The 20,264-nt window shown below is 49.4% G+C and overlaps 1 protein-coding gene across 2 annotated transcripts; it reads right to left on the reverse strand.

Moving 5' to 3' along the window:
• Window positions 1-1,239: 1,239 nt before the first annotated feature.
• Window positions 1,240-12,626, reverse strand: LOC309361115 (granzyme B(G,H)-like). Of its 2 annotated transcripts, none has more exons than XM_081896068.1 (6): window positions 12,447-12,626; window positions 5,806-6,328; window positions 4,888-5,044; window positions 4,503-4,605; window positions 2,925-3,176; window positions 1,240-1,495 (listed from the first exon to the last, which is right to left on the reverse strand). In XM_081896068.1, exons 2-6 carry the CDS (start codon window positions 5,864-5,866, stop codon window positions 1,358-1,360), a joined length of 711 nt encoding a protein of 236 aa, XP_081752194.1. In that variant the 5' UTR covers window positions 5,867-6,328; window positions 12,447-12,626; the 3' UTR covers window positions 1,240-1,357. The 2 variants fall into 2 exon arrangements, with proteins under 2 accessions (XP_081752194.1, XP_081752193.1); XM_081896067.1 differs by having other exon boundaries at window positions 4,470-4,605; window positions 12,447-12,622.
• Between the last annotated feature and the right edge of the window lie 7,638 nt (window positions 12,627-20,264).

Consider the following 20,264-nt stretch of genomic DNA (forward strand, 5'->3'; position numbering starts at 1 on the left):
CCTAAATTAAATGGGCTTAGATTTTCAAAATGTTTCATGCCAGGCAGAAAAAACCTTGGCAAGAGGTTTTCTCCTAAGACAAGAGGGCCCCATTGATTTATAGTAGAAAAAACAATTCTCAAAGTCATAAAAAGGGAGAATTACATATGCTGCCCCAAGGCTGAAAAAACACTATTAAGAATGGGTAAATAAGTAAAATGATACCAATGGGCCTCACGTTAAACCTTGAGCTGAATTCTCTAAGGCCAGAAGCAAATGGGAAAAACATTTAGCTGACAGAAAAAGGAGAACATTTTTAGGAAATCTTCTAAAGCTGTTTCTTTCTTAAACTGAGAGAGTTAAAAAGGGCAATAAAATGTTGGGGAAAGGCAACTGGCTTGGCTGGAGAAGAAGCTTCTTTCTACTTTATTTTTAGGCTGGAAAGGGGGGTGAAAGGAGGGGTGTAAACTAAAGAGGCTTCTTTTAAAAGCTGTTTTTTACTGAGTTCCTTCCTTTTTACTTTGAGAAGCTTTATTCTTTTAAGAGGCTACCTATGATAATGTATGAAATATATTAGCTTAAATATATTGGCTTAAATGTAATTATGCAAAGGATTTAAGGAATGCTAGATTCTTATTTGATATGGTTGTAAGAGTTGTATTTATCCTGAAATTAAGTCAGCCACCAGCCTAGCCCCCCTGCCAGACAGAAGACGCCATCCAAGCACTCTTGATATATAGTTGTCAGGCATTTGTTTAGAAACCTTAAATGAAGGAAATCTTTCAATGTTGATGTGAACTCAAGATCCTTGACATCTGTTGAACATAAAAATGTAAGATTAAACATTTGTTTTAGAAGGCAATAGGGCAAGAGGTGAGCTGGTAATTAAGATTCCATGTAAGATATATTATTACTTATATGTCATATATATAGCTCTTTGTCTCCCTTATAAGGGCAAGGAAATGGGTGTATCTTTTGTGGGTGTATCTTTTGTGATTGGTTCTACCAAACAGCCAATAGGAATTCCAACCAGGCTGATTGGATAGAGGCAGCCACAGGAGGAGCAAAGGGGGCTGGATTAAGGGAATATAAGTGCTGGCCAGGATGGCAGGAGGCCAGGCCAGAGCTTGGTAACCATATACCACTGTGCCTCTCATTTATTTGTCTGACAAATAAATTAATATTTTAATTTCTCTATTGCTGCGTTGAATATTTCATTCCAGCTAAGCGTTAACCACAAGCAGAGGTGCTACAGTATCATATTTTTTTGCAGCCCTTGAGGGGTCTCTTTGCAGAATGCAAGCCTAGCAGGCGAGGCAGGAAGCAGAAGCGTTTGAAAAAGAGAAAGCAATGATGCCACTGCTGTTGCTTCTTCTCTTCACAATTCCATGACTTCCTTGATCCAGGAAAGGTAGTGGGTGACACGAGTGTAAATTCCTGGAGGAGAGAAAGAGTCGCCAAAGGAGACAATTCCTTGTGCCACGCCGTCACACACCAAGGGGCCCCCCGAATCCCCCTGCAGAAGGGAGAGAGAGCAGAGATCACAGCTCAGGGAAGATTGGGATCCACCCTGTGGGGAATCTGGGTCTTGAACCAGGACAGAGACCTAGCAGGCTTCCTGGCTGAGGGAAGATCGGGATCTGTCAACTTTGCTTTCTAATTATTCCAGTATAAAATTTGATTTGCCACTTTTCCTGGATCACTTTGCAGTCTCTTTGAGTCTACCCAAAATAAATATTGATTGCATTTATTGGCTGCCTTCTCCAAGGAGCTCAAGGTGGCCTCCTCCTTTCCTCTCCCTGCTATCCAAAAACAAACCAACCCCTCACCCTTGTGAGGGAGGCCAGGCTGAGTTAGTGACAAGCCAGCAAGGTTTCCCAGGGAGCTGAGTGGGGATTCTTGGGCATGTTTCTCTTAAGATGATTTTTTTGTAGACAATTTCCCTATAATGTAATGCATTTTTGTACATTAATTTTACAAGTATATGCATTCACACGGGTGGTTTCTGCTTAATGTGCACCATTCTTTGAAAGTGTACTTTGGGCCACTATCAAATAAGCTTCAAAGGGTAGCTCAATTTCGGTAGCTCTGTTTTGAGTTTGGGAAGGGCAAATAAAGCTCAGTTTACGTTTAAAATGTGAACCAGACCTAGAGTTGCTACTCCAATAGAAGTCAATAGACATGATGAACATTAATTTCAATTGGTCTACTTTGAGCAGGACTTAGACACAACCCCAAATAGCTGCAACACCTCCACATTCTGCACATTCTGAGCCCCCTTGCGGCACAGAAATGAACAGCAGCCTTTGACAACCTCATATGTGGAACGGCGTACAGCAGACATGGCCAAACTTGCCCCTCCAGATGTTTTGGGACTAAAACTCCCTTCATCCCTAGCTAACAGGGCCAGTGGTCAGGGATGATGTGAATTGTAGTCCCAAAACATCTGGAGAGCCAAGTTTGGCCATGCCTGGCATGCAGGATGGAGAGCCAATGGGCTGGTCAGGCCAAGTCTAAGTGTCTGCCCATGTCCACCTTGCTGGACTGCAGAATTATCCCCTTTCCTTGCTCTGCTCCAGGACAGGGTTCTCCACCCGTCTCATGCCCCACCCCCAGAATCTCCAGCTAAGACTAGGAAACACTCCAGTCGAAAACCCTGCCAGTCAGTAGACAATACTGAGCGATTTCAGTTTCTATTTAAGTCAGCCCCTTAACCAGAGCCATGAGGGCTAGAATCCTAGATGGCTGGATGGCCATCGGTCATGTAGGATCTGGTTGAGTTCCTTGTGCTGCGGGGGGTTGGACTAGATGACCCTCGGGGTCCTTTCCATCCCAGTTTCTGATAGATCTGGGAAAGCCTGAGCAGGATGGACCCAATGGCCTGACTCAGGTGCCCAGGCTCCCCACTTCTGATCCCATCACCTGCTGTTTCTGCCAATCCTCACCTCGGAGGCATCCTGAGGTTGCCTCTTGTCACCTGCGCAGATCATTCCATCCCCCATATCTGGCATGAACTCCTGGCACTTCTTGCGGTCATAGAGGGTGACGGTGGCCTCATAGAGTTTCCCTGGGTATTGGCCGTCTTCAATCTTGCCCCAGCCTGCCAGGCTGCAGGGCGTCCCACCAGGGATGTTGCTGCTGGATTCTGGCAAGGGCAGGAGAGCGACGTCTTTATTCAGAGCAGCCTCGGAATCCAGCTGGGGAAAGGAGAGGGAGATGAGGAAGAGATGAGGACCTTGGCATTGTGACAGGAAGCCCTGCGCCTCTAGAAGATGACTCTAATAATAATATTAGTGATTAACGTCTTGGAGAAAACTAAATGGTTGCCCTAGCAGGAGTCAGTGCAACGAGTCCTGTTAATGCAATGGAGGTCCCCCCCCCCCCGCACCTGTAATTTAGCTTTGGGGGTGCCATTATTCTCAGGGGAGAATAATGCATGGGTAGAAAAGAAGGGAGATTGTTCCATCAGGCCAGCAGAACGCCTTGCGTTGATGAAGCAATCTCTGAATGCTATGTTGAATAACATTAATAAGTAGCAAGAGCAAAAAAGCCTTCACTGTTGCTGCTAATGGAAAATTTCACTGCTGCCCTCCATGAAATCAGTCTCTGAAACCGTCCTCTCTAAATTTTGGAGCTGCTTATCCTCAGAGCGACTGCTGCTGGGTTAAGTAAGTAAGCAAGTTGTTGGCCTCTGCCTGTCTCGAAAGACAGTGGAGTGAGCCTCTGGGGGGGGGGGGGTTGCAGCGCCTGCTGCGGCTGTAGAGACTGATACAGGAAAGACATGTTTCATTGCAGCCGGGGCAGGTGAAGGTGTCCGGTTGTGCTGCTGCAGATGCGCCAGGGCGTTTCTTCTCTCTGCGCTCCTCCCAGCGGTCATTCCTCCTCTGGCCACTGCTAGGGATGCACCACCTGATGGTCTGTCTCCAGGCACTGCGGCCGTCTGCAAGGGATTTCCACATGGCGGGGTTGATGGTGCCAGCCTTCATGTCACATGGGCCTGAGTAAGCCAGCATAGATGTTGCTGAAGGAGGAGTGCAAACATGCTGGGAATGTGTGCCTGGGAGAGCACATCTTTCTTTGTCCTGCCATGTGACACTCAAAATCTTTCTGGCGCATGAGGAAGGCATGGAGGTATCGCTCCTGGTGGGTGTTAGGTTCCCCATGATGTAATGGTAATTAATTCAATTTGTAACCTACACCTTTCTCCCAAGAAGCCCGGAGCAGCAAATTTGTCAGTACTAAAACAATACAATTAAAAATCCTAGAAACAATTAAAGACCATCTTCTAAAAAGCAGAAAAATTTCAGAGTATCTGGGGACAGGATTTTGCCCTGAGTAAACTGTCCATTTCCTAGCTCATTGTGGTGCATGTATGGGATGGAAGGAACCACTTGGCTGCTTCTGCCTTAAGGATCCCTGACCTCCGGGAGCTGATAGAGTGAGAGATTTCTTGGACTTCCAGAGATTTCCAGAGAGATTTCTTGGACTACCTTAAGCAGAAGGATGTCGTTTGAGTACGTGACCTCATTATATTCTGGATGTGGGTGGGAAGCTGCAACTCTGATCTCTTGCCGAGAGTCCTCTGAAGCGTAGATATCTTGTGCACCCAAGACGACTCTAGAAATACTGGGAACCAAGCGTCAGTTAGGGTTGCATCCGTCAGGATCAGAGCTCCCAGGCATCAGTCCCCTCCCAGCCCCTGGGCAAAAGACCAGACTCCACACCTTGGCCCTTCCAGCTTCACCCTGGACTCAGCTGGGCTGGGATGGCTCAGTCGGTGGAGCATGAGACTCTAGATCTCATGTTTTGCAGAAGATTCCTGCATTGCAGGGGGCTGGGCTACAGCTCTACAATTCTGTAATGATCACCACCCCTCCTAAAAACCAGGGAGGGATTTGTGATACTTACCCGTACTTTTTGCAGTGTGCAGCCGTCATGACCCACTGGGGCGTCACGAGGAACCCGCCACAGGTGAAATTGCCTGCGCTGTCCTTCAAGGCAGCCATGTAGGGTCTGGAGTGGGGCTTGGCTTCGTGACCCCCAACAATCTGACTCCGCAATGGATCTGCAAGAATCATATTGCAGAAATCAGCTCCTGTAGCTCCTTCCTGGAAGTTCTAGGGTGTCACCCACATATGCAGAGTCAGGGGGGCAGCAAAAGGCCACCGTCCCATCGGGCTTACAGTCGAGTACAATCTGTGTGGCCAGTGATGAAGGGGAGATAAATAGGAACAGGGGAAGCTGCCTGTATTGACTGCACCTCTCTGTTCCCTCACCCTCCTGGCTCAGACTCTTAATCTCAAAGTCATGAGAAGCCTGCGGTCTTCCCCTATTGTTCACCCCCAGGTCTGGGTTTCATCAGGTATTCTGGTCCTGAAGAGGGAGGCTCCATTTCCCCTTCATAACAAGCCATTGACATATCTCTATTCATTTGTCCGCCCCTTTTGTTTTGGATGCCCTGTGAAGCCAGGAGCTTGGAGCAAAGTCTGGAAGACCGACAGGGAGATGGGTGGGAATCCTGGTTAGCTGGTGAACCAAGGGTCATTTGTCTACTCTTTTTGTGTGTGTGTGTGGGGGGGAGCGCTGTAAAGCCAGTGGGCTTGGGATAAAGCCTGGATAAGTGAGAGGGTGGATTCATCAGAGACCAAGAGCAGGACTCTGGGTCAGACTTCTCCAGGAGCCAAGGCAGGTGAGCTCAGTTTCTGCCCTCGCTGCTGTCACCTGCCTCTGGTGCTGCTGCCTTGATGACCTAAGCATCAGATGGAATGAGGTCGGCTTGGCCCCAAAGGTGCTCGAAATGAGCTCATAAGTGGGGTTTGCACTCACCTGTTTGGGCCAACGAGAAGGACAGGAGCAGGAGAAGAGGCTGGTGGAGTCTCCACATCATCTCGACGCTTGAGGTTGCCTGGCACTCAGCTGCCCAGTCCCTCCGTCCCCCGACTTTTATCACCCCCCATCCACTGGACTCCACCACCTGCAGGAAGCCACAGTCTAGACCTGAGATCTGATAGATGGATCTCAGCTGAGATGGCGGCCATGTGGCAAAACGGCAATCTGATAGTGCTGGTGGGTTCAGAAAAGGAGACTGGAAAAATAAGAAACCGAGAGAACCCAGAAACTACTCAGGACCACAATACCTCAGGGACCACCTCTCCCCATATAAACCATCCTGGACTCTGTGTTCATCTTCTGAGGCCCTTCTTCGCACACCTCCTCCATGAGAGGTCCAGAGGGTGGCAATATGAGAACAGGGCCTTTTCTGCAGTGGCTCCCCACTTGTGGAATGCTCTCCCCAGGGAGGTTAATATTGTAAAGCCTTTGAAATGTGTTCTTTGGCGAGGCGGGGTTGCTATTGTTTTTGTTTTAATTACTTATGTCAGGGTTTCAGGGAGAGAAGAGCAGATGGGGGAGGAGACAGAGAGCGAGGGGGAAGAATCCCAGAGAGATGAGGAGGAGGATGACGATGACCAAAGGTCGTCCATGAGTCTGTCCAGTGAGTCAGAGGACTCCCAGAAGGGAGCCCCCCTGATCAGACCAAAGGGAGGCCAAGGGGGAAGCAGTGAGGAGCAGGGGAGCGAAGGGAGAAGCCCCAGTAGGAGTTGGACACAGGAGCCGGCTTCTCAGCCAGAACGGAGTGAAGGGGGTGGAGTTACCAGTGTGTCAGAGGGAGCAGAGCGAGAAGGAGACAGGGGGAGGAGATCGGAGCAGGACGCTCAGCCGGAGGGGGTGGAGAGTAGCACCGGGAGCAGTGTAGCGGTCGAGAGAAAGGTCAGAAGCAACGTACGCGCGCCAAGTTCAAATGTAGAGGCGCGCGGAAGTGAGGAGAGCCCTGGGGAGGAGCCCGGCCCCAAAGCGAGAAGGAGGGGGGCAGAGGCATCAGAGGATTCAGCCTCGGGCGAGTCCCGGCGAGGGGGAACCCAGGGGGGCAGAAAGACCCTGCGGAAAAGGAAGGAGAGGAAGAGGTGGTCCAGCACAAGCCTCTTAAATTGGTGCCGAGGCGGTACAGATTCAGAGGGTACTTCAGCGGTCTAACGTTACAGACGTAGAGTCACAAAGATGGAATGCAAACGCAACCATGATCTTCAATAAAGACTTTCTGTAAATAAACCGGATTGGAGTTGGGTCTCTTGTGAGCTGGGACCAGACGGGTGGCTCTGACAGTAAGTACCCTCTGCTGAACGCAAATTTTTTTTTTTTGCAAAGCTCACCAACGGGAGCAGCCATGAGCGCGGAGGAACAGCTGCTTACGCTGAGGAATCAGGTTACCGAACTCACAGCTGCAGTCATTGCATCGCAGAAGAAGAATGACGAACTGGACAAGGCTTGCCAGGACCTGCGAACAAGGTGGGAGCAGGCAAGCAGGGCAGGGGTTCCGGGTTCCAGATCGGAGGGCGTTGCACTTGGACGGCGGGGGGGCGCCTTAGTTACGCACTTTAATGGCAACCTGCAAGACTACCCTAACTTCAGGGCAGACGTCGTGTATGCACTGCATTTGCTCCGTCATGATTTTAAAGATGAGGAGGAGAGAGTGGGGTTCATAATTTCGCATCTGCATGGGGAGGCCAGAGCTTGGTTGCGCAATTTGTGGCGCGAAGATGGCCCTGCCCGCCGCAATTCTGATGAATTTATTAAAGCGATGGATGCTTGTTTCCAGTCCTCTGTGGATGTGGATATTGCTCGTAAACAGATGCACGGACTGCGGCAAGGCAAAGCCACTGTACGTCAATATCATTCCAAATTCTTTGCATTACTAACTGCGTTGGGCTGGGAGAAGGATAGTAAACCCGTCAGAGATCTTTTCTGGGAAGGTCTTAGCCCCCCCGTCAAGGATGAGATCGCCAGGGGAGATAGACCCCAGACCCTAGAAGACGTAGTGCAACGGGCTTTGGCTATCGGAATACGACATGAGGGACGCCCGTGGCACGAGGGGGAGGGACCCCAGGCGCGTGCACCAGCGAGAACCCCCCCTTTTGTCCCCAGGGACTTCAGCCAGACGCACCCCTCGCCCTTGGGGAGGCAAGGAGAAGAGCCGATGGAAATTGGTGGTGCTAGGGCTCAGACACCATCCAGAGCCCCTGTTTCCGGTGCAGTGAAGGCGAAGCCTCCTAGAGGGACCAGGAAATGTTACATCTGTGACAGTGCACAGCATATGGCGAAAGAGTGCCCCCAGAGGCTCCAGAAGCACACTGCAGCTCTAGCAACAGTGGCAGCGGAAGTGGTGCAAGGAGAGCAGCCTCAGGGAAACGACAGTGCCTGGCTGGAAGCGGAGCTACTGGGGCTCAGCCAGGCGGATCTGTAGAACAGTCCCCAGCACCCTTGCAACGCACAGACCCTTTACCACCCAAGCCAGCAGTGCAACTCACTGCAACCCTTCAGCTGCCAAATGGACGATCCCTGGAAGTTCCCATCACGATTGATTCGGGGAGCAATGCAGATTTTGTGGGAATACAATTTGTCAAGCAGCATAGCATAGCGCTCCTGCCTGCAACGACGCCTCTGAACGTGGTCACAGTGGACGGCAGGAAATTGCTGGGAGGGCAAGTTGTGCAGCAGACGCCTCCCATGGTGATGCAGATTGGAAATCATCGAGAAGTCATTAGCTTCAATGTCACCCACCTGTCAGACACGCCCCAAAAAAGACTCATTGTGGACTACCGGTTCATAAACAGACTGACTAAGCCCAAGGCCTTTCCCATGCCCAAGATTGACGACCTCCTAGCGACCGTTAGGAAGGGTAAGATCTTCACCAAGTTGGATTTGCGTGGAGCGTACAACCTCATCCGCATCCGGAAGGGCGATGAGTGGAAGACTGCCATGTTCACGCCTCTAGGCACGTATGAATACAGAGTTATGCCGTTTGGTCTCCAAAATGGCAGCCACGTTTTCCAAGCATTTATGCATCACGTGTTGGCGGGACTCCTCTACAAGAAGTGTGTATGTTTTCTCGACGACATCCTGATTTTCTCGGAATCGCCGGAAGCTCACGAGAAGGATGTAAAGGAGGTCCTACAGAGGTTGAAGGAGCACAGGCTGTACGCCAAGTTGGAGAAGTGCCAGTTTGATGTGACGGAGGTGGATTTCCTTGGCTACAAGCTGTCCGACGAGGGGCTGGCCATGGACAGAGTCAAGGTCCAAGCGGTGTTGGACTGGAAGAGCCCACGCAATCGGAAGGAAGTCCAGAGATTCATCGGATTTGCCAATTTTTATCGCAAATTCATCAAAGGTTTTGCCAATGAGACGGCAGCAATCACGGACACCCTCAGTTCCAAGAAGAAGAAGTTCGCTTGGACGGAACAGGCAGAGCACTCTTTTTGGAAGCTTAAAAGCCTCTTCGCCTCCGAGGAGCAGCTACTGCACGTGAATCCCGGCAGGCCCATGCGGGTGGAAACCGACGCGTCAGACAGAGCGGTTGGAGCCGTCCTTCTGCAGGAGGATCCGCAAGGCAATTGGAGGCCGGGCGCCTTCTACTCCCGGAAGCTCAGCAAGACGGAGCGGAACTACACCATATGGGACAGGGAGCTGTTGGCCATTCATGCAGCTTTCAAAGCGTGGCAACACTTCCTCATAGGAGCCAAGCACACAGTGCAGGTCCGCACGGATCACAAGAACTTAGAGTATTGGCGAACGGCAAAGCTGCAGACCCAAAGACACATGCGCTGGGCAGAATTCTTTGCGGATTTCGACTTCAAAATAGAATACATCCCGGGGGACTCCAATGTTATAGCAGACGCACTCTCCAGGAAACCGCAATACCTGGAGGAGACGACACCAATTGCAGCGAAGCACATTTTCGCACCGCAGGCGTGGGCGTGCGCTGCCATCGCAGTCGACCTGGACACGGTGCGACGCGCGTTGCAAGCGGATCAATTTGCACAGTCCAAGATGGAGGAGTTACGCAGCGGGTCGCAAAGAGACGATGAGTTCCAGTTGCGGGACGGACTCTTAACTCGCAAGGGTGCCCTCTACGTGCCTAACGACGAACTTCGCGCAAAGGTTCTGCAGCAATTGCACGATGCCCCCAGTGCGGGCCACTTCGGCAAGGAGAAGACAATAGAATTAGTGGCCAGGGACTTTTGGTGGCCCCAGATGCGGGGAGAGGTGGCAGATTACGTCGCCAGGTGTGACACCTGTCAGAGGTCCAAGCCAGTACACCAGAAGCCGGCGGGATTGTTGGAACCGCTGGAAACGCCGCAGCAGCCGTGGGAGAGGGTAGCACTGGACTTTGTTACTGACCTGCCCAGCTCCAGAGGCAAGACGGCGGTGCTGGTGGTTGTGGACTTGTTCACCAAGATGGCGCACTTCATTCCTTGTGCCAAGGTGGCGACGGCAGAACAGACCGCCAAACTCTTCATCGACCACGTGTTCAGAGTGCATGGACTACCGCAGTCCGTCCTGTCCGACAGGGGGCGCCAATTTGTTTCCAACTTCTGGCAGAAGCTTCTGGGTATCCTGCACGTCAAGATCGACCTAGCGTCGGCGAGACATCCACAGACCAAGCAGAGAGGGTCAACGCGATCATGCAGCAGTACCTGAGGTGTTACGCCAATCAGCGACCCGCAGCGTGGGTGGACTACCTGCCGATGGCTGAGTTTGCCTACAACAACACGAAGCACGCATCGACCGGGGTGACGCCGTTCTTCGCGAACAATGGCCGTCATCCCAGAACCTTTCCGAGGCTTATAGCACCAGGAGAGGGGGTGCCTCAAGAGGCCGACCAGTTCGCAGCAGAGTTGCAAGAGGTGCACGAGGAGCTGCGGAGACATTTGGAGCTGGCCAAACAGGCCTATAAGGTGCAGGCGGACAAGCACAGAAGGGCGGGAGAAGACATCCAGGTGGGGGACTGGGTATGGTTAGCGGCCCAAGCGATGCCAGCCAAATCGTTAGCCAAGAAGAAGCTAGGACACAGGCAGCTAGGACCATACCAAGTTGAGGCTAGGATCAATCCTGTAGCATTTCGCCTGGCCCTTCCAGAAGGCTCCAGAGTGCACCCGGTCTTTCATAGGTCGGTGCTCACTCCCTACAAAGCCCCGCACAGGTTTCAAGAGTCAGAAACAGTACCAGACCCACGCAAAGGGGCACCCAAGAGGGGGGGGTCGCCTAGGGCCGAACCCCTCAACGAGGTCACAGAGATACTGGACTCGAGATGGGGGGAAGAGGGGGTTGAATACTTTCTCGCCAGAGAGGGCACCCCAGCCACTGCCAATAGTTGGGTGCCGGGCTACGCGTTAGACGAACCCCTTTTGAAGGAAGAGTTCCATGCACTTTTCCCACATAGACCCATGCCAGCTGAGTACTTTGATGACTGGCTTTTCACACCCACATTGTCAGATAGCACGTTCAGGGGTTTCTCTTCCCCCGAGGAAAGAACACCAGAATCAAGCCCGCCCAGGGGATCGTGCTCGGGGGTGGACACGGAAACCCCTTATTGGTGGGAGGAGCAACCAGAGGAGGAATGGCGTAAGAGGTGGATGATGGGTCCTTGGCGGGCAGCACCAGAGGAAGTAGCAATGGAAGAAGAGACTGAGATGGCTTTGGGTGAAGAACCCGAGTTCGAACACACATACACAGAACTGCCAGCAGAGAACATTGACGTAGACGACCTGTATCCTGAGCCTACCCCCGAAGAGCCGCAGTTTCCACAACCGGCACCCGCCGAGCGGGAGGGGGGAAGGGGGGGCTTCGAGGGGGGGATGGATGTCAGGGTTTCAGGGAGAGAAGAGCAGATGGGGGAGGAGACAGAGAGCGAGGGGGAAGAATCCCAGAGAGATGAGGAGGAGGATGACGATGACCAAAGGTCGTCCATGAGTCTGTCCAGTGAGTCAGAGGACTCCCAGAAGGGAGCCCCCCTGATCAGACCAAAGGGAGGCCAAGGGGGAAGCAGTGAGGAGCAGGGGAGCGAAGGGAGAAGCCCCAGTAGGAGTTGGACACAGGAGCCGGCTTCTCAGCCAGAACGGAGTGAAGGGGGTGGAGTTACCAGTGTGTCAGAGGGAGCAGAGCGAGAAGGAGACAGGGGGAGGAGATCGGAGCAGGACGCTCAGCCGGAAGGGGTGGAGAGTAGCACCGGGAGCAGTGTAGCGGTCGAGAGAAAGGTCAGAAGCAACGTACGCGCGCCAAGTTCAAATGTAGAGGCGCGCGGAAGTGAGGAGAGCCCTGGGGAGGAGCCCGGCCCCAAAGCGAGAAGGAGGGGGGCAGAGGCATCAGAGGATTCAGCCTCGGGCGAGTCCCGGCGAGGGGGAACCCAGGGGGGCAGAAAGACCCTGCGGAAAAGGAAGGAGAGGAAGAGGTGATCCAGCACAAGCCTCTTAAATTGGTGCCGAGGCGGTACAGATTCAGAGGGTACTTCAGCGGTCTAACGTTACAGACGTAGAGTCACAAAGATGGAATGCAAACGCAACCATGATCTTCAATAAAGACTTTCTGTAAATAAACCGGATTGGAGTTGGGTCTCTTGTGAGCTGGGACCAGACGGGTGGCTCTGACAACTTATTTGTGGTTTTATTTTGTATTTTTATCTTGTGAACCACCCTGAGATCTTTTCATGAATAATGGCATATAAATCTAATAAAGAAAAAAAAATGGCAGAGCTTTGCTGATGGGAGTTGGTGTTCAACGATGCGGGGAAGACCAAACCTATGACTCATGACCTTTGTCATTAAATTGTTTTTAACTTGCTAAACATGTGGTCATTTCCTATGTGGCTGGAAGAGGGAACAGCACAGGGGCCGCTGTGGCTGCAGAGACGGGAATCTCCCCACTGCTGCCTCCTGCAATGTTTCTGCCGTGTTAAAAAGGTAAAGGTACCCCTGCCCGTACGGGCCAGTCTTGACAGACTCTGGGGTTGTGCGCCCATCTCACTCAAGAGGCCGGGGGCCAGCGCTGTCCGGAAACACTTCCGGGTCACGTGGCCAGCGTGACATCGCTGCTCTGGCGAGCCAGAGCTGCACACGGAAACGCCGTTTACCTTCCCGTTAGTAGCATTCAAAGATGTTTGGCGCCAGCTTGGCTGCAGGAGTTGCCAGAAGGAGGCAGACAAGGCGCCCTCCAATCTCCAATCCGGGTTTATGTAGGGTTTCCTCTTTGGCCTTTTCTTCTCCCTGTTAACGGAGAAATCTGAGGGCTCCCTTGGACAAAAAAACAAGGACACCAGCCAGGAATACCAGAGCAAAACAGCAGCCAGTAGGCTTGGTCTTTATTGAAGACTGTTGCGACAGGACTTCCACCTGCCGCCAGGAGAAACAAAATGGAAGCCCAGAACAAAAGAAGACCCCCAACTTGTATTAGTTACTAATCCCCCAAACTACACGCCTAAGACTACATCACAACTACATCACAAACAGGAGGGGTTGAGGGAGGAGTTGTGGAGGTAACCTGAGTATCTTGTCACCTGGCTGGCTCCTCCTTTCCACCTCCCCATGAGTACTTTCCAGGTGACAGAGGGGAGTTTGCAGTTTCCTGTCCCCAGAGGGAAGAGCTGATTATTGTCCTTTGTTCTAGTCCATGCTGAATCCACTCCCATATGCAAGTTCTTTGTGATCTTGATGGTCTTCTGTCTAGGACCATCAGGGTTGGCATAGCAACTGGGCAGGGCTCCTGTGTATGTACTGGTATGCTCAAGGATTATGGCTGCCCTATATCAAACCTTCCCCATTTTGTAGTCCTTCCTTCATGGAGTAAAATAAAAGTGGAACAGTGCAAATCCGATGTATGGTTGATTTTCTATGAATTTATAACAGAAGCGTAGCATATGTCATGTGTGTGTGTGTGTGTGTGTGTGTGTGTGTGGAGTTTGTACAAACTTAATGATTGGGGAAGGGGGGGTCCTGCGACATCCCGAAGATGTCCTGCAAGGCAGTGGGTAGATTTTCCCTTGGGATTTACTCCCAAAGCCTTTTTCACAAAAGCTGCAAGGCTGTCCTCCTAGGCTGTGCCCCTCGGTGGGCTCCCTTCCCGGGTGGACATAGCTATCTAGGAGTGTTTCTTACTGCCCTTGTGACTGGAGCAGACACAGAGAGAGGCAGCCAATGGCTCTGCCCTGCCAGTGGAGGAAGGTGACTTCTCATTTTTAAAAATTAAACCAGGCTGTCGTGGAGGGTCAATAATAATAATAATAATAATAATAATAATAATAATAATAATAATACAAGAAAATCTAATTGATCATGCAGCTGCCAAATCAGTTTTCAGCCTTTGTGTTCTCCACGAGGGTCTGACACAATATCTGCGAAGCATAATCTCTTATTATGAGACCTGGCCACAGTGATCCATGCGACGGTCATCTCCAGGCTTGACTACTGTAATTCTCTCTACACGGGGCTGCCCTTGAAGCTGACCCAGAAACTCCAGCGGGTGCAGAATGCTGCAGTGAGGCTCCTCACGGGGTCTCTGCCATGGGAGCAGATTCACCCAGTGCTTTTCAAGCTGCACTGGCTCCCGGTGGAGTACAGGGTCAGATTTAAGGTGCTGCTTTTGACCTTTAAAGCCCTTCACAGCCTAGGACCCTTGTACCTACGGGACCGCCTCTCCCGGTCGGCCCCACGGAGAGCCTCAAGGTCCATAAATAACAACACGCTAGTGGTACCAGGCCCTAAGGAAGTTAGATTGGCTTCAACCAGAGCCAGGGCCTTTTCAACTCTGGCTCTGGGCTGGTGGAACGCTCTGCCTCATGAGACCAGGGCCCTGCAGGATCTGATCTCTTTCCGCAGGGCCTGTAAGACAGAGTTGTTCCGCCTGGCCTTTGGCTTGGAGCCAATTTGATTCCCTCCCTCCCTCTCTTTCTTCTTTCCTTCTCCTCCTGCGATGAGGCTACATTTTAATATTTTAATGTTCCATTATTTTAATGTTGTATTTTAATTTTGTTTTTAAGTTGTAATCATTCAGCTTGTTTTTATTATTGCTTGTAAGCCGCTCTGAGCCTGGCCTTGGCTGGGGAGGGCGGGGTATAAATAAAAGTTTATTATTATTATTATTATTATTATTATTATTATTATTATTATTATTATGAACTGTGTCTGCAGCACCACATCACCCCAGCTGCCATATATTATTTACTATTTTGTACATGTGACTTTGGAACTTGCAGTTTGTTTCCAGTGAAATGAAAGGAGCTCAAGAGAAGTTGTGATCTGCTGGATGGCATGATCTCATCCAGTTCCGAAATCCTCTGGTTCTCTGATAAGTTGGTGAAATCCAGACAGGAGGAGGCCTTAACCGTTCAGGTCAATATATATACTGGGGAGGCAGCAGAGACTTTTAAGATTTTGACACAAATGAAATCTGAGCAATAAAGATAATGGCTGGGGTTGCCTTGTCTTTTTTTTTAAAAAAATCAGAGTTAAACTTTTGAAAATATCATTTGGTTTTTACTTTTTAGCTGGTTTCACCTCCCTTGTTTTCCAATTGGACATTGAATTCCTAACAGTTTCTGAAGATTCTTGGTTGAAAATGACTTTCCAGTCCATTTGGGAACGGATTAAAAGATGCCTGGTGCTGGGAGTTGGGGGGATCTGTGCTGAATTCAAGAGGCTCACCAGCAACACCTTTAAATCTGTTTTGTGTTAGTTTTGCTGCCAGCTGGGTGGGAAGACAACAACACAAAGGTTCATGAAATCATGCATGGTGTGAAGGCAGTGGGCAGAGAAAAGACTTCCTCCTTCTCTCATAAAAACACAAAAATTAGAGCTTCTGCCAGTCTAGAATCCAGAGACAGGGAACTTGTTGCTCCCTTGTTAAAACTTCCCTGGCTGCCAGTCTGCTTCCAGGCACCATTCAAAGGGCTGGTTGTGATCTATAAAGCCCTGCATGGGCCACATGACCTGAGAGATCATATCTTCCTCTACAAACCTGCCTGAGGGCTAAGTGTTGGTGCAAGATTAGATAGATAGCTAGATAGACAGACAGACATGTAAGAATCATAGAATCACAGAATCTTAGAGTTGGAAGAGACCCCAAGGGCCATCGAGTCCAACCCCCTGCCAAGCAGGAAACACCATCAGAGCACTCCTGACATATGGTTGTCAAGCCTCTGCTTAAAGACCTCCAAAGAAGGAGACTCCACCACACTCCTTGGCAGCAAATCCCACTGTCGAACAGCTCTTACTGTCAGGAAGTTCTTCCTAATGTTGAGGTGGAATCTTCTTTCTTGTAGTTTGGATCCATTGCTCCGTGTCCGCTTCTCTGGAGCAGCAGAAAACAACCTTTCTCCCTCCTCTATGTGACATCCTTTTATATATTTGAACAAGTCATGTGACTTGGCAGCCAGTTTCACTTTTGTGTTCTCTGTAAAATTTCAGTCAGTCAGTTGCCTCAGTTCTGAGCAGTATGGAATCTCAGGCAGACTGTTTGGAACCAAGTTGTTTATGAAGAAGTTTATTTTAACTCGGTAAAGCTCTTATTCTCTAAAACTCTGCATTGTTAATTTATGCTGCGCATCAGGAAGGGAAGTCGTTAGGCTCAGTTGAGCCAAAGAGATAAAACAAGAGGGTATGATGTTATGTAATGTGATTGTAAAACAAATAAAAATCTCATATATATATATATATATATATATATATATATATATATATATATATGCTTTCGTAGATTTTCACGGGTACAGGAATGCAGGTTTTGGTGTCCTCGGGTGTCTTCCCGTGTAAAAGTTGGGGTGTCTATGCGACGTTTCGACGAGGTCTCACTCGTCATCTTCAGGCTGGTGCTTTCGGCTTCTTGTTACTGGAACAGAGCAGGATCTCAGTGTTTTAGTTCCTATAAATACTGTTGAGGGGGTGTGGTGTATAGCCTCCAATGTTCTGGGCAGAGAGGAAGTTCCCAGGCTAGTGTGCCTTTTCTTCTTTTGTTCCTTAATTACTTGAGGGATATCTTGAGTGATTTCTTTAGTGATATCCTGAGTACCACTTAGGTGGGTCATTAGGTGTGGATTAGTTGCTAAAGTCTTTGTGTCTTGACCTCTTGAACTTTGTGAAGAGTTTTTCTGAGAAGATGGCTGTACTGCACTTAGTTGTGCTCTGGCTTGGCTTCGTGTATAGGGGCGAGCTGTGGTTTTGTGGCCTTTGTCAGCCAGATCTGTGTAGGGATTGCAGGGGGGTGCAGCATCCGGAGGTGCCACCATGGTTTGGCTACTGGATGGTGTCTGTAATTTATCTGTGGAGAGGGTCTGGGTTTGGGTCTGGTGTGGTTGATTGGTGATGGCGTTCTGTGTGCCTCTGGATCTGGTGTCAGTTTTTGTGGGGAGGGCTAATTTCCAGATGTCTGGCAAGCGGGATGTGTCGTCACGCTTGTTCATGTTGTGAGGGTGTTTCTCTATCTCGATGGCTTCCATGATTATTCTCTTGTGGTGATGTTCCATGTTAAAGAGCAATTTGGAATCTGCAAAATTAATTTCGTGTCCTGTTTCTTTCATGTGTTGGAAAAGAGAGGAAGTTTTTTCTCTACGGCCTCCCCAAGATACACAAAGAAGGAACACCACTCAGACCAATAGTCAGCTCCATAGGCTCACCTCTACAAAATCTCGCTAAATTTCTCGCCAAGCAACTTCAGCCCTATGCAGAATCCATCTCTTCACACGTTCCAAACTCCTTCCAGTTCATAGAAACAATAAAGAAGCAAAACCTACATCCTAATGACCTACTTGTGAGCTTCGATGTTGTATCTCTCTTCACACAAGTGCCCATTAATGAAGCCTTGACAGCCATTCAAAACAAATACAATCCCCCCGAATACATCTTGGACCTGACCAACCACTGCCTAACCAACACGTACTTCATCCACAATGGACAAAGATACAAACAGATAGAAGGAGCACCTATGGGATCACCCCTCTCACCGGTCATCGCAAACCTGTACATGGAACACTTTGAAACCAATGCTTTAGACAAGTCAGAACACAAACCCAAACTTTGGCTCAGATATGTTGACGACACCTTTGTAATTTGGCCACACGGGAAGGAAAAACTGGATAGCTTCCTCACACATCTCAACAGCCTACACCCCAAAATACAATTCACTATGGAAATAGAAGCCAACAACCAACTTCCCTTCCTTGACGTCCTAATCTACAAAAAACCTGATGGCTCCCTAGGACACACTATCTACCGGAAAAAAACACACACCAACCGCTACTTACATGCACAATCACACCACCACCCTGCACAAATAAACTCCGTAGCCAAGACTCTCATCTCCAGAACCAAACGCCTGGCTGACAAAGACCACTTGACAACTGAGTTACAGAATCTCTCAAATGTGTTAATTGCCAATGGATACCAGCAAAACAGGGTTACGAAGCTAATCCAAAAAGAAACACCCCCCAAAAACCAAGACACAGAAGAAAACAATGGCATGGCCCTCCTTCCTTATATCAAGGGCACTACAGATAAAATTAGCAAAATCCTCCATAAACACAATATCAAAACAGCCTTTTGCACCAACCAAAAAATAGCCAATATCCTCAGAAACCCCAAGGATAAAATCCAGTTGGAAAACCAAGGGGTCTATGAAATACCCTGCAAAGTCTGCCCAGCCACGTACATTGGACAAACAAACAGACGAATAAATGCACGTATCGCAGAACACAAGAATGCCGTCAAAAAAGAAGAAAAAACTTCCTCTCTTTTCCAACACATGAAAGAAACAGGACACGAAATTAATTTTGCAGATTCCAAATTGCTCTTTAACATGGAACATCACCACAAGAGAATAATCATGGAAGCCATCGAGATAGAGAAACACCCTCACAACATGAACAAGCGTGACGACACATCCCGCTTGCCAGACATCTGGAAATTAGCCCTCCCCACAAAAACTGACACCAGATCCAGAGGCACACAGAACGCCATCACCAATCAACCACACCAGACCCAAACCCAGACCCTCTCCACAGATAAATTACAGACACCATCCAGTAGCCAAACCATGGTGGCACCTCCGGATGCTGCACCCCCCTGCAATCCCTACACAGATCTGGCTGACAAAGGCCACAAAACCACAGCTCGCCCCTATACACGAAGCCAAGCCAGAGCACAACTAAGTGCAGTACAGCCATCTTCTCAGAAAAACTCTTCACAAAGTTCAAGAGGTCAAGACACAAAGACTTTAGCAACTAATCCACACCTAATGACCCACCTAAGTGGTACTCAGGATATCACTCAAGAAATCACTCAAGATATCCCTCAAGTAATTAAGGAACAAAAGAAGAAAAGGCACACTAGCCTGGGAACTTCCTCTCTGCCCAGAACATTGGAGGCTATACACCACACCCCCTCAACAGTATTTATAGGAACTCAAACACTGAGATCCTGCTCTGTTCCAGTAACAAGAAGCCGAAAGCACCAGCCTGAAGATGACGAGTGAGACCTCGTCGAAACGTCGCCTAGACACCCCAACTTTTACACGGGAAGACACCCGAGGACACCAAAACCTGCATATATGCAGGTTTTGGTGTCCTCGGGTGTCTTCCCGTGTAAAAGTTGGGGTGTCTAGGCGACGTTTCGACGAGGTCTCACTCGTCATCTTCAGGCTGGTGCACGGGAAGACACCTCTTCAGGCTGGTTTACACGGGAAGACACCCGAGGACACCAAAACCTGCATTCCTGTACCCGTGAAAATCTACGAAAGCAAATATATATATATATGTATATATATATATATGTATATATATGAATGACTAGGGGTTGATGTGTTGTAAACAAAATCTGCCCTTTTTCCCTTATGGGGTGTTCAAGAGCCCATATAGAGTCCTTACATAGGTTCCCTATTGGTAGGAGAAAATAACAGAGGCCAACCAGAGAATATTGAGAAGCAAAGCAGCTAGTAAGCCTGATCTTTATTGATCTGTTGCCACAGGGTGCTCCTCTCACCCCACGCAGGAGGGAGGAGGAACCCAGAACAATGGTGTGCCTGCCCTTATAAAGACATTTTAAATTCCCTCCCTGGAGTCCAAGACCACCCCTCCATACGTCATACCTACATCACAGAAAAGGTGGTCTACAACAGAAATTTGAATGTTGTTGTTTTTCCTGTCTGCCAGGTTATCTGCTAATGCCTTATCTGATTGCCTTTTCTGGTAGTCTGGCCATTCCTTTGAGATGGTGATTTCTTAATTCCTGAGACAATGGGAAGGCTCCCTCACCCCCTCCCTCCTTGCAGAGAAAACATTTGATCAGCTTGGGAGTCAAAATGGTTTCAGGACTGTCTTCCTGTGCTGCTCCAGACGTGTGGTCCACATATCTATGTATGTGCTTGGTTGGTACATTTATGAACATTTATTATATATATAAGACCTTAAATTT

This window comes from Podarcis melisellensis (genome assembly GCF_964234715.1).
Source record: "Podarcis melisellensis genome assembly, chromosome: 18".
Classification (NCBI taxonomy): Eukaryota; Metazoa; Chordata; class Lepidosauria; order Squamata; family Lacertidae; genus Podarcis; species Podarcis melisellensis.

Excerpts from the sequence above, each read along its gene's own strand:
- LOC309361115 (XM_081896067.1), bottom strand. The coding sequence starts at position 5,866 with ATGATGTGGAGACTCCACCAGCCTCTTCTCCTGCTCCTGTCCTTCTCG. Across the intron at positions 3,177-4,469 it reads ACGACATCCTTCTGCTTAAG|CTGGATTCCGAGGCTGCTCT; the intron begins GTAGTCCAAGAA and ends TCCTTTCCCCAG. Across the intron at positions 1,496-2,924 it reads AACCTCAGGATGCCTCCGAG|GGGGATTCGGGGGGCCCCTT; the intron begins GTGAGGATTGGC and ends TCCCTTCTGCAG.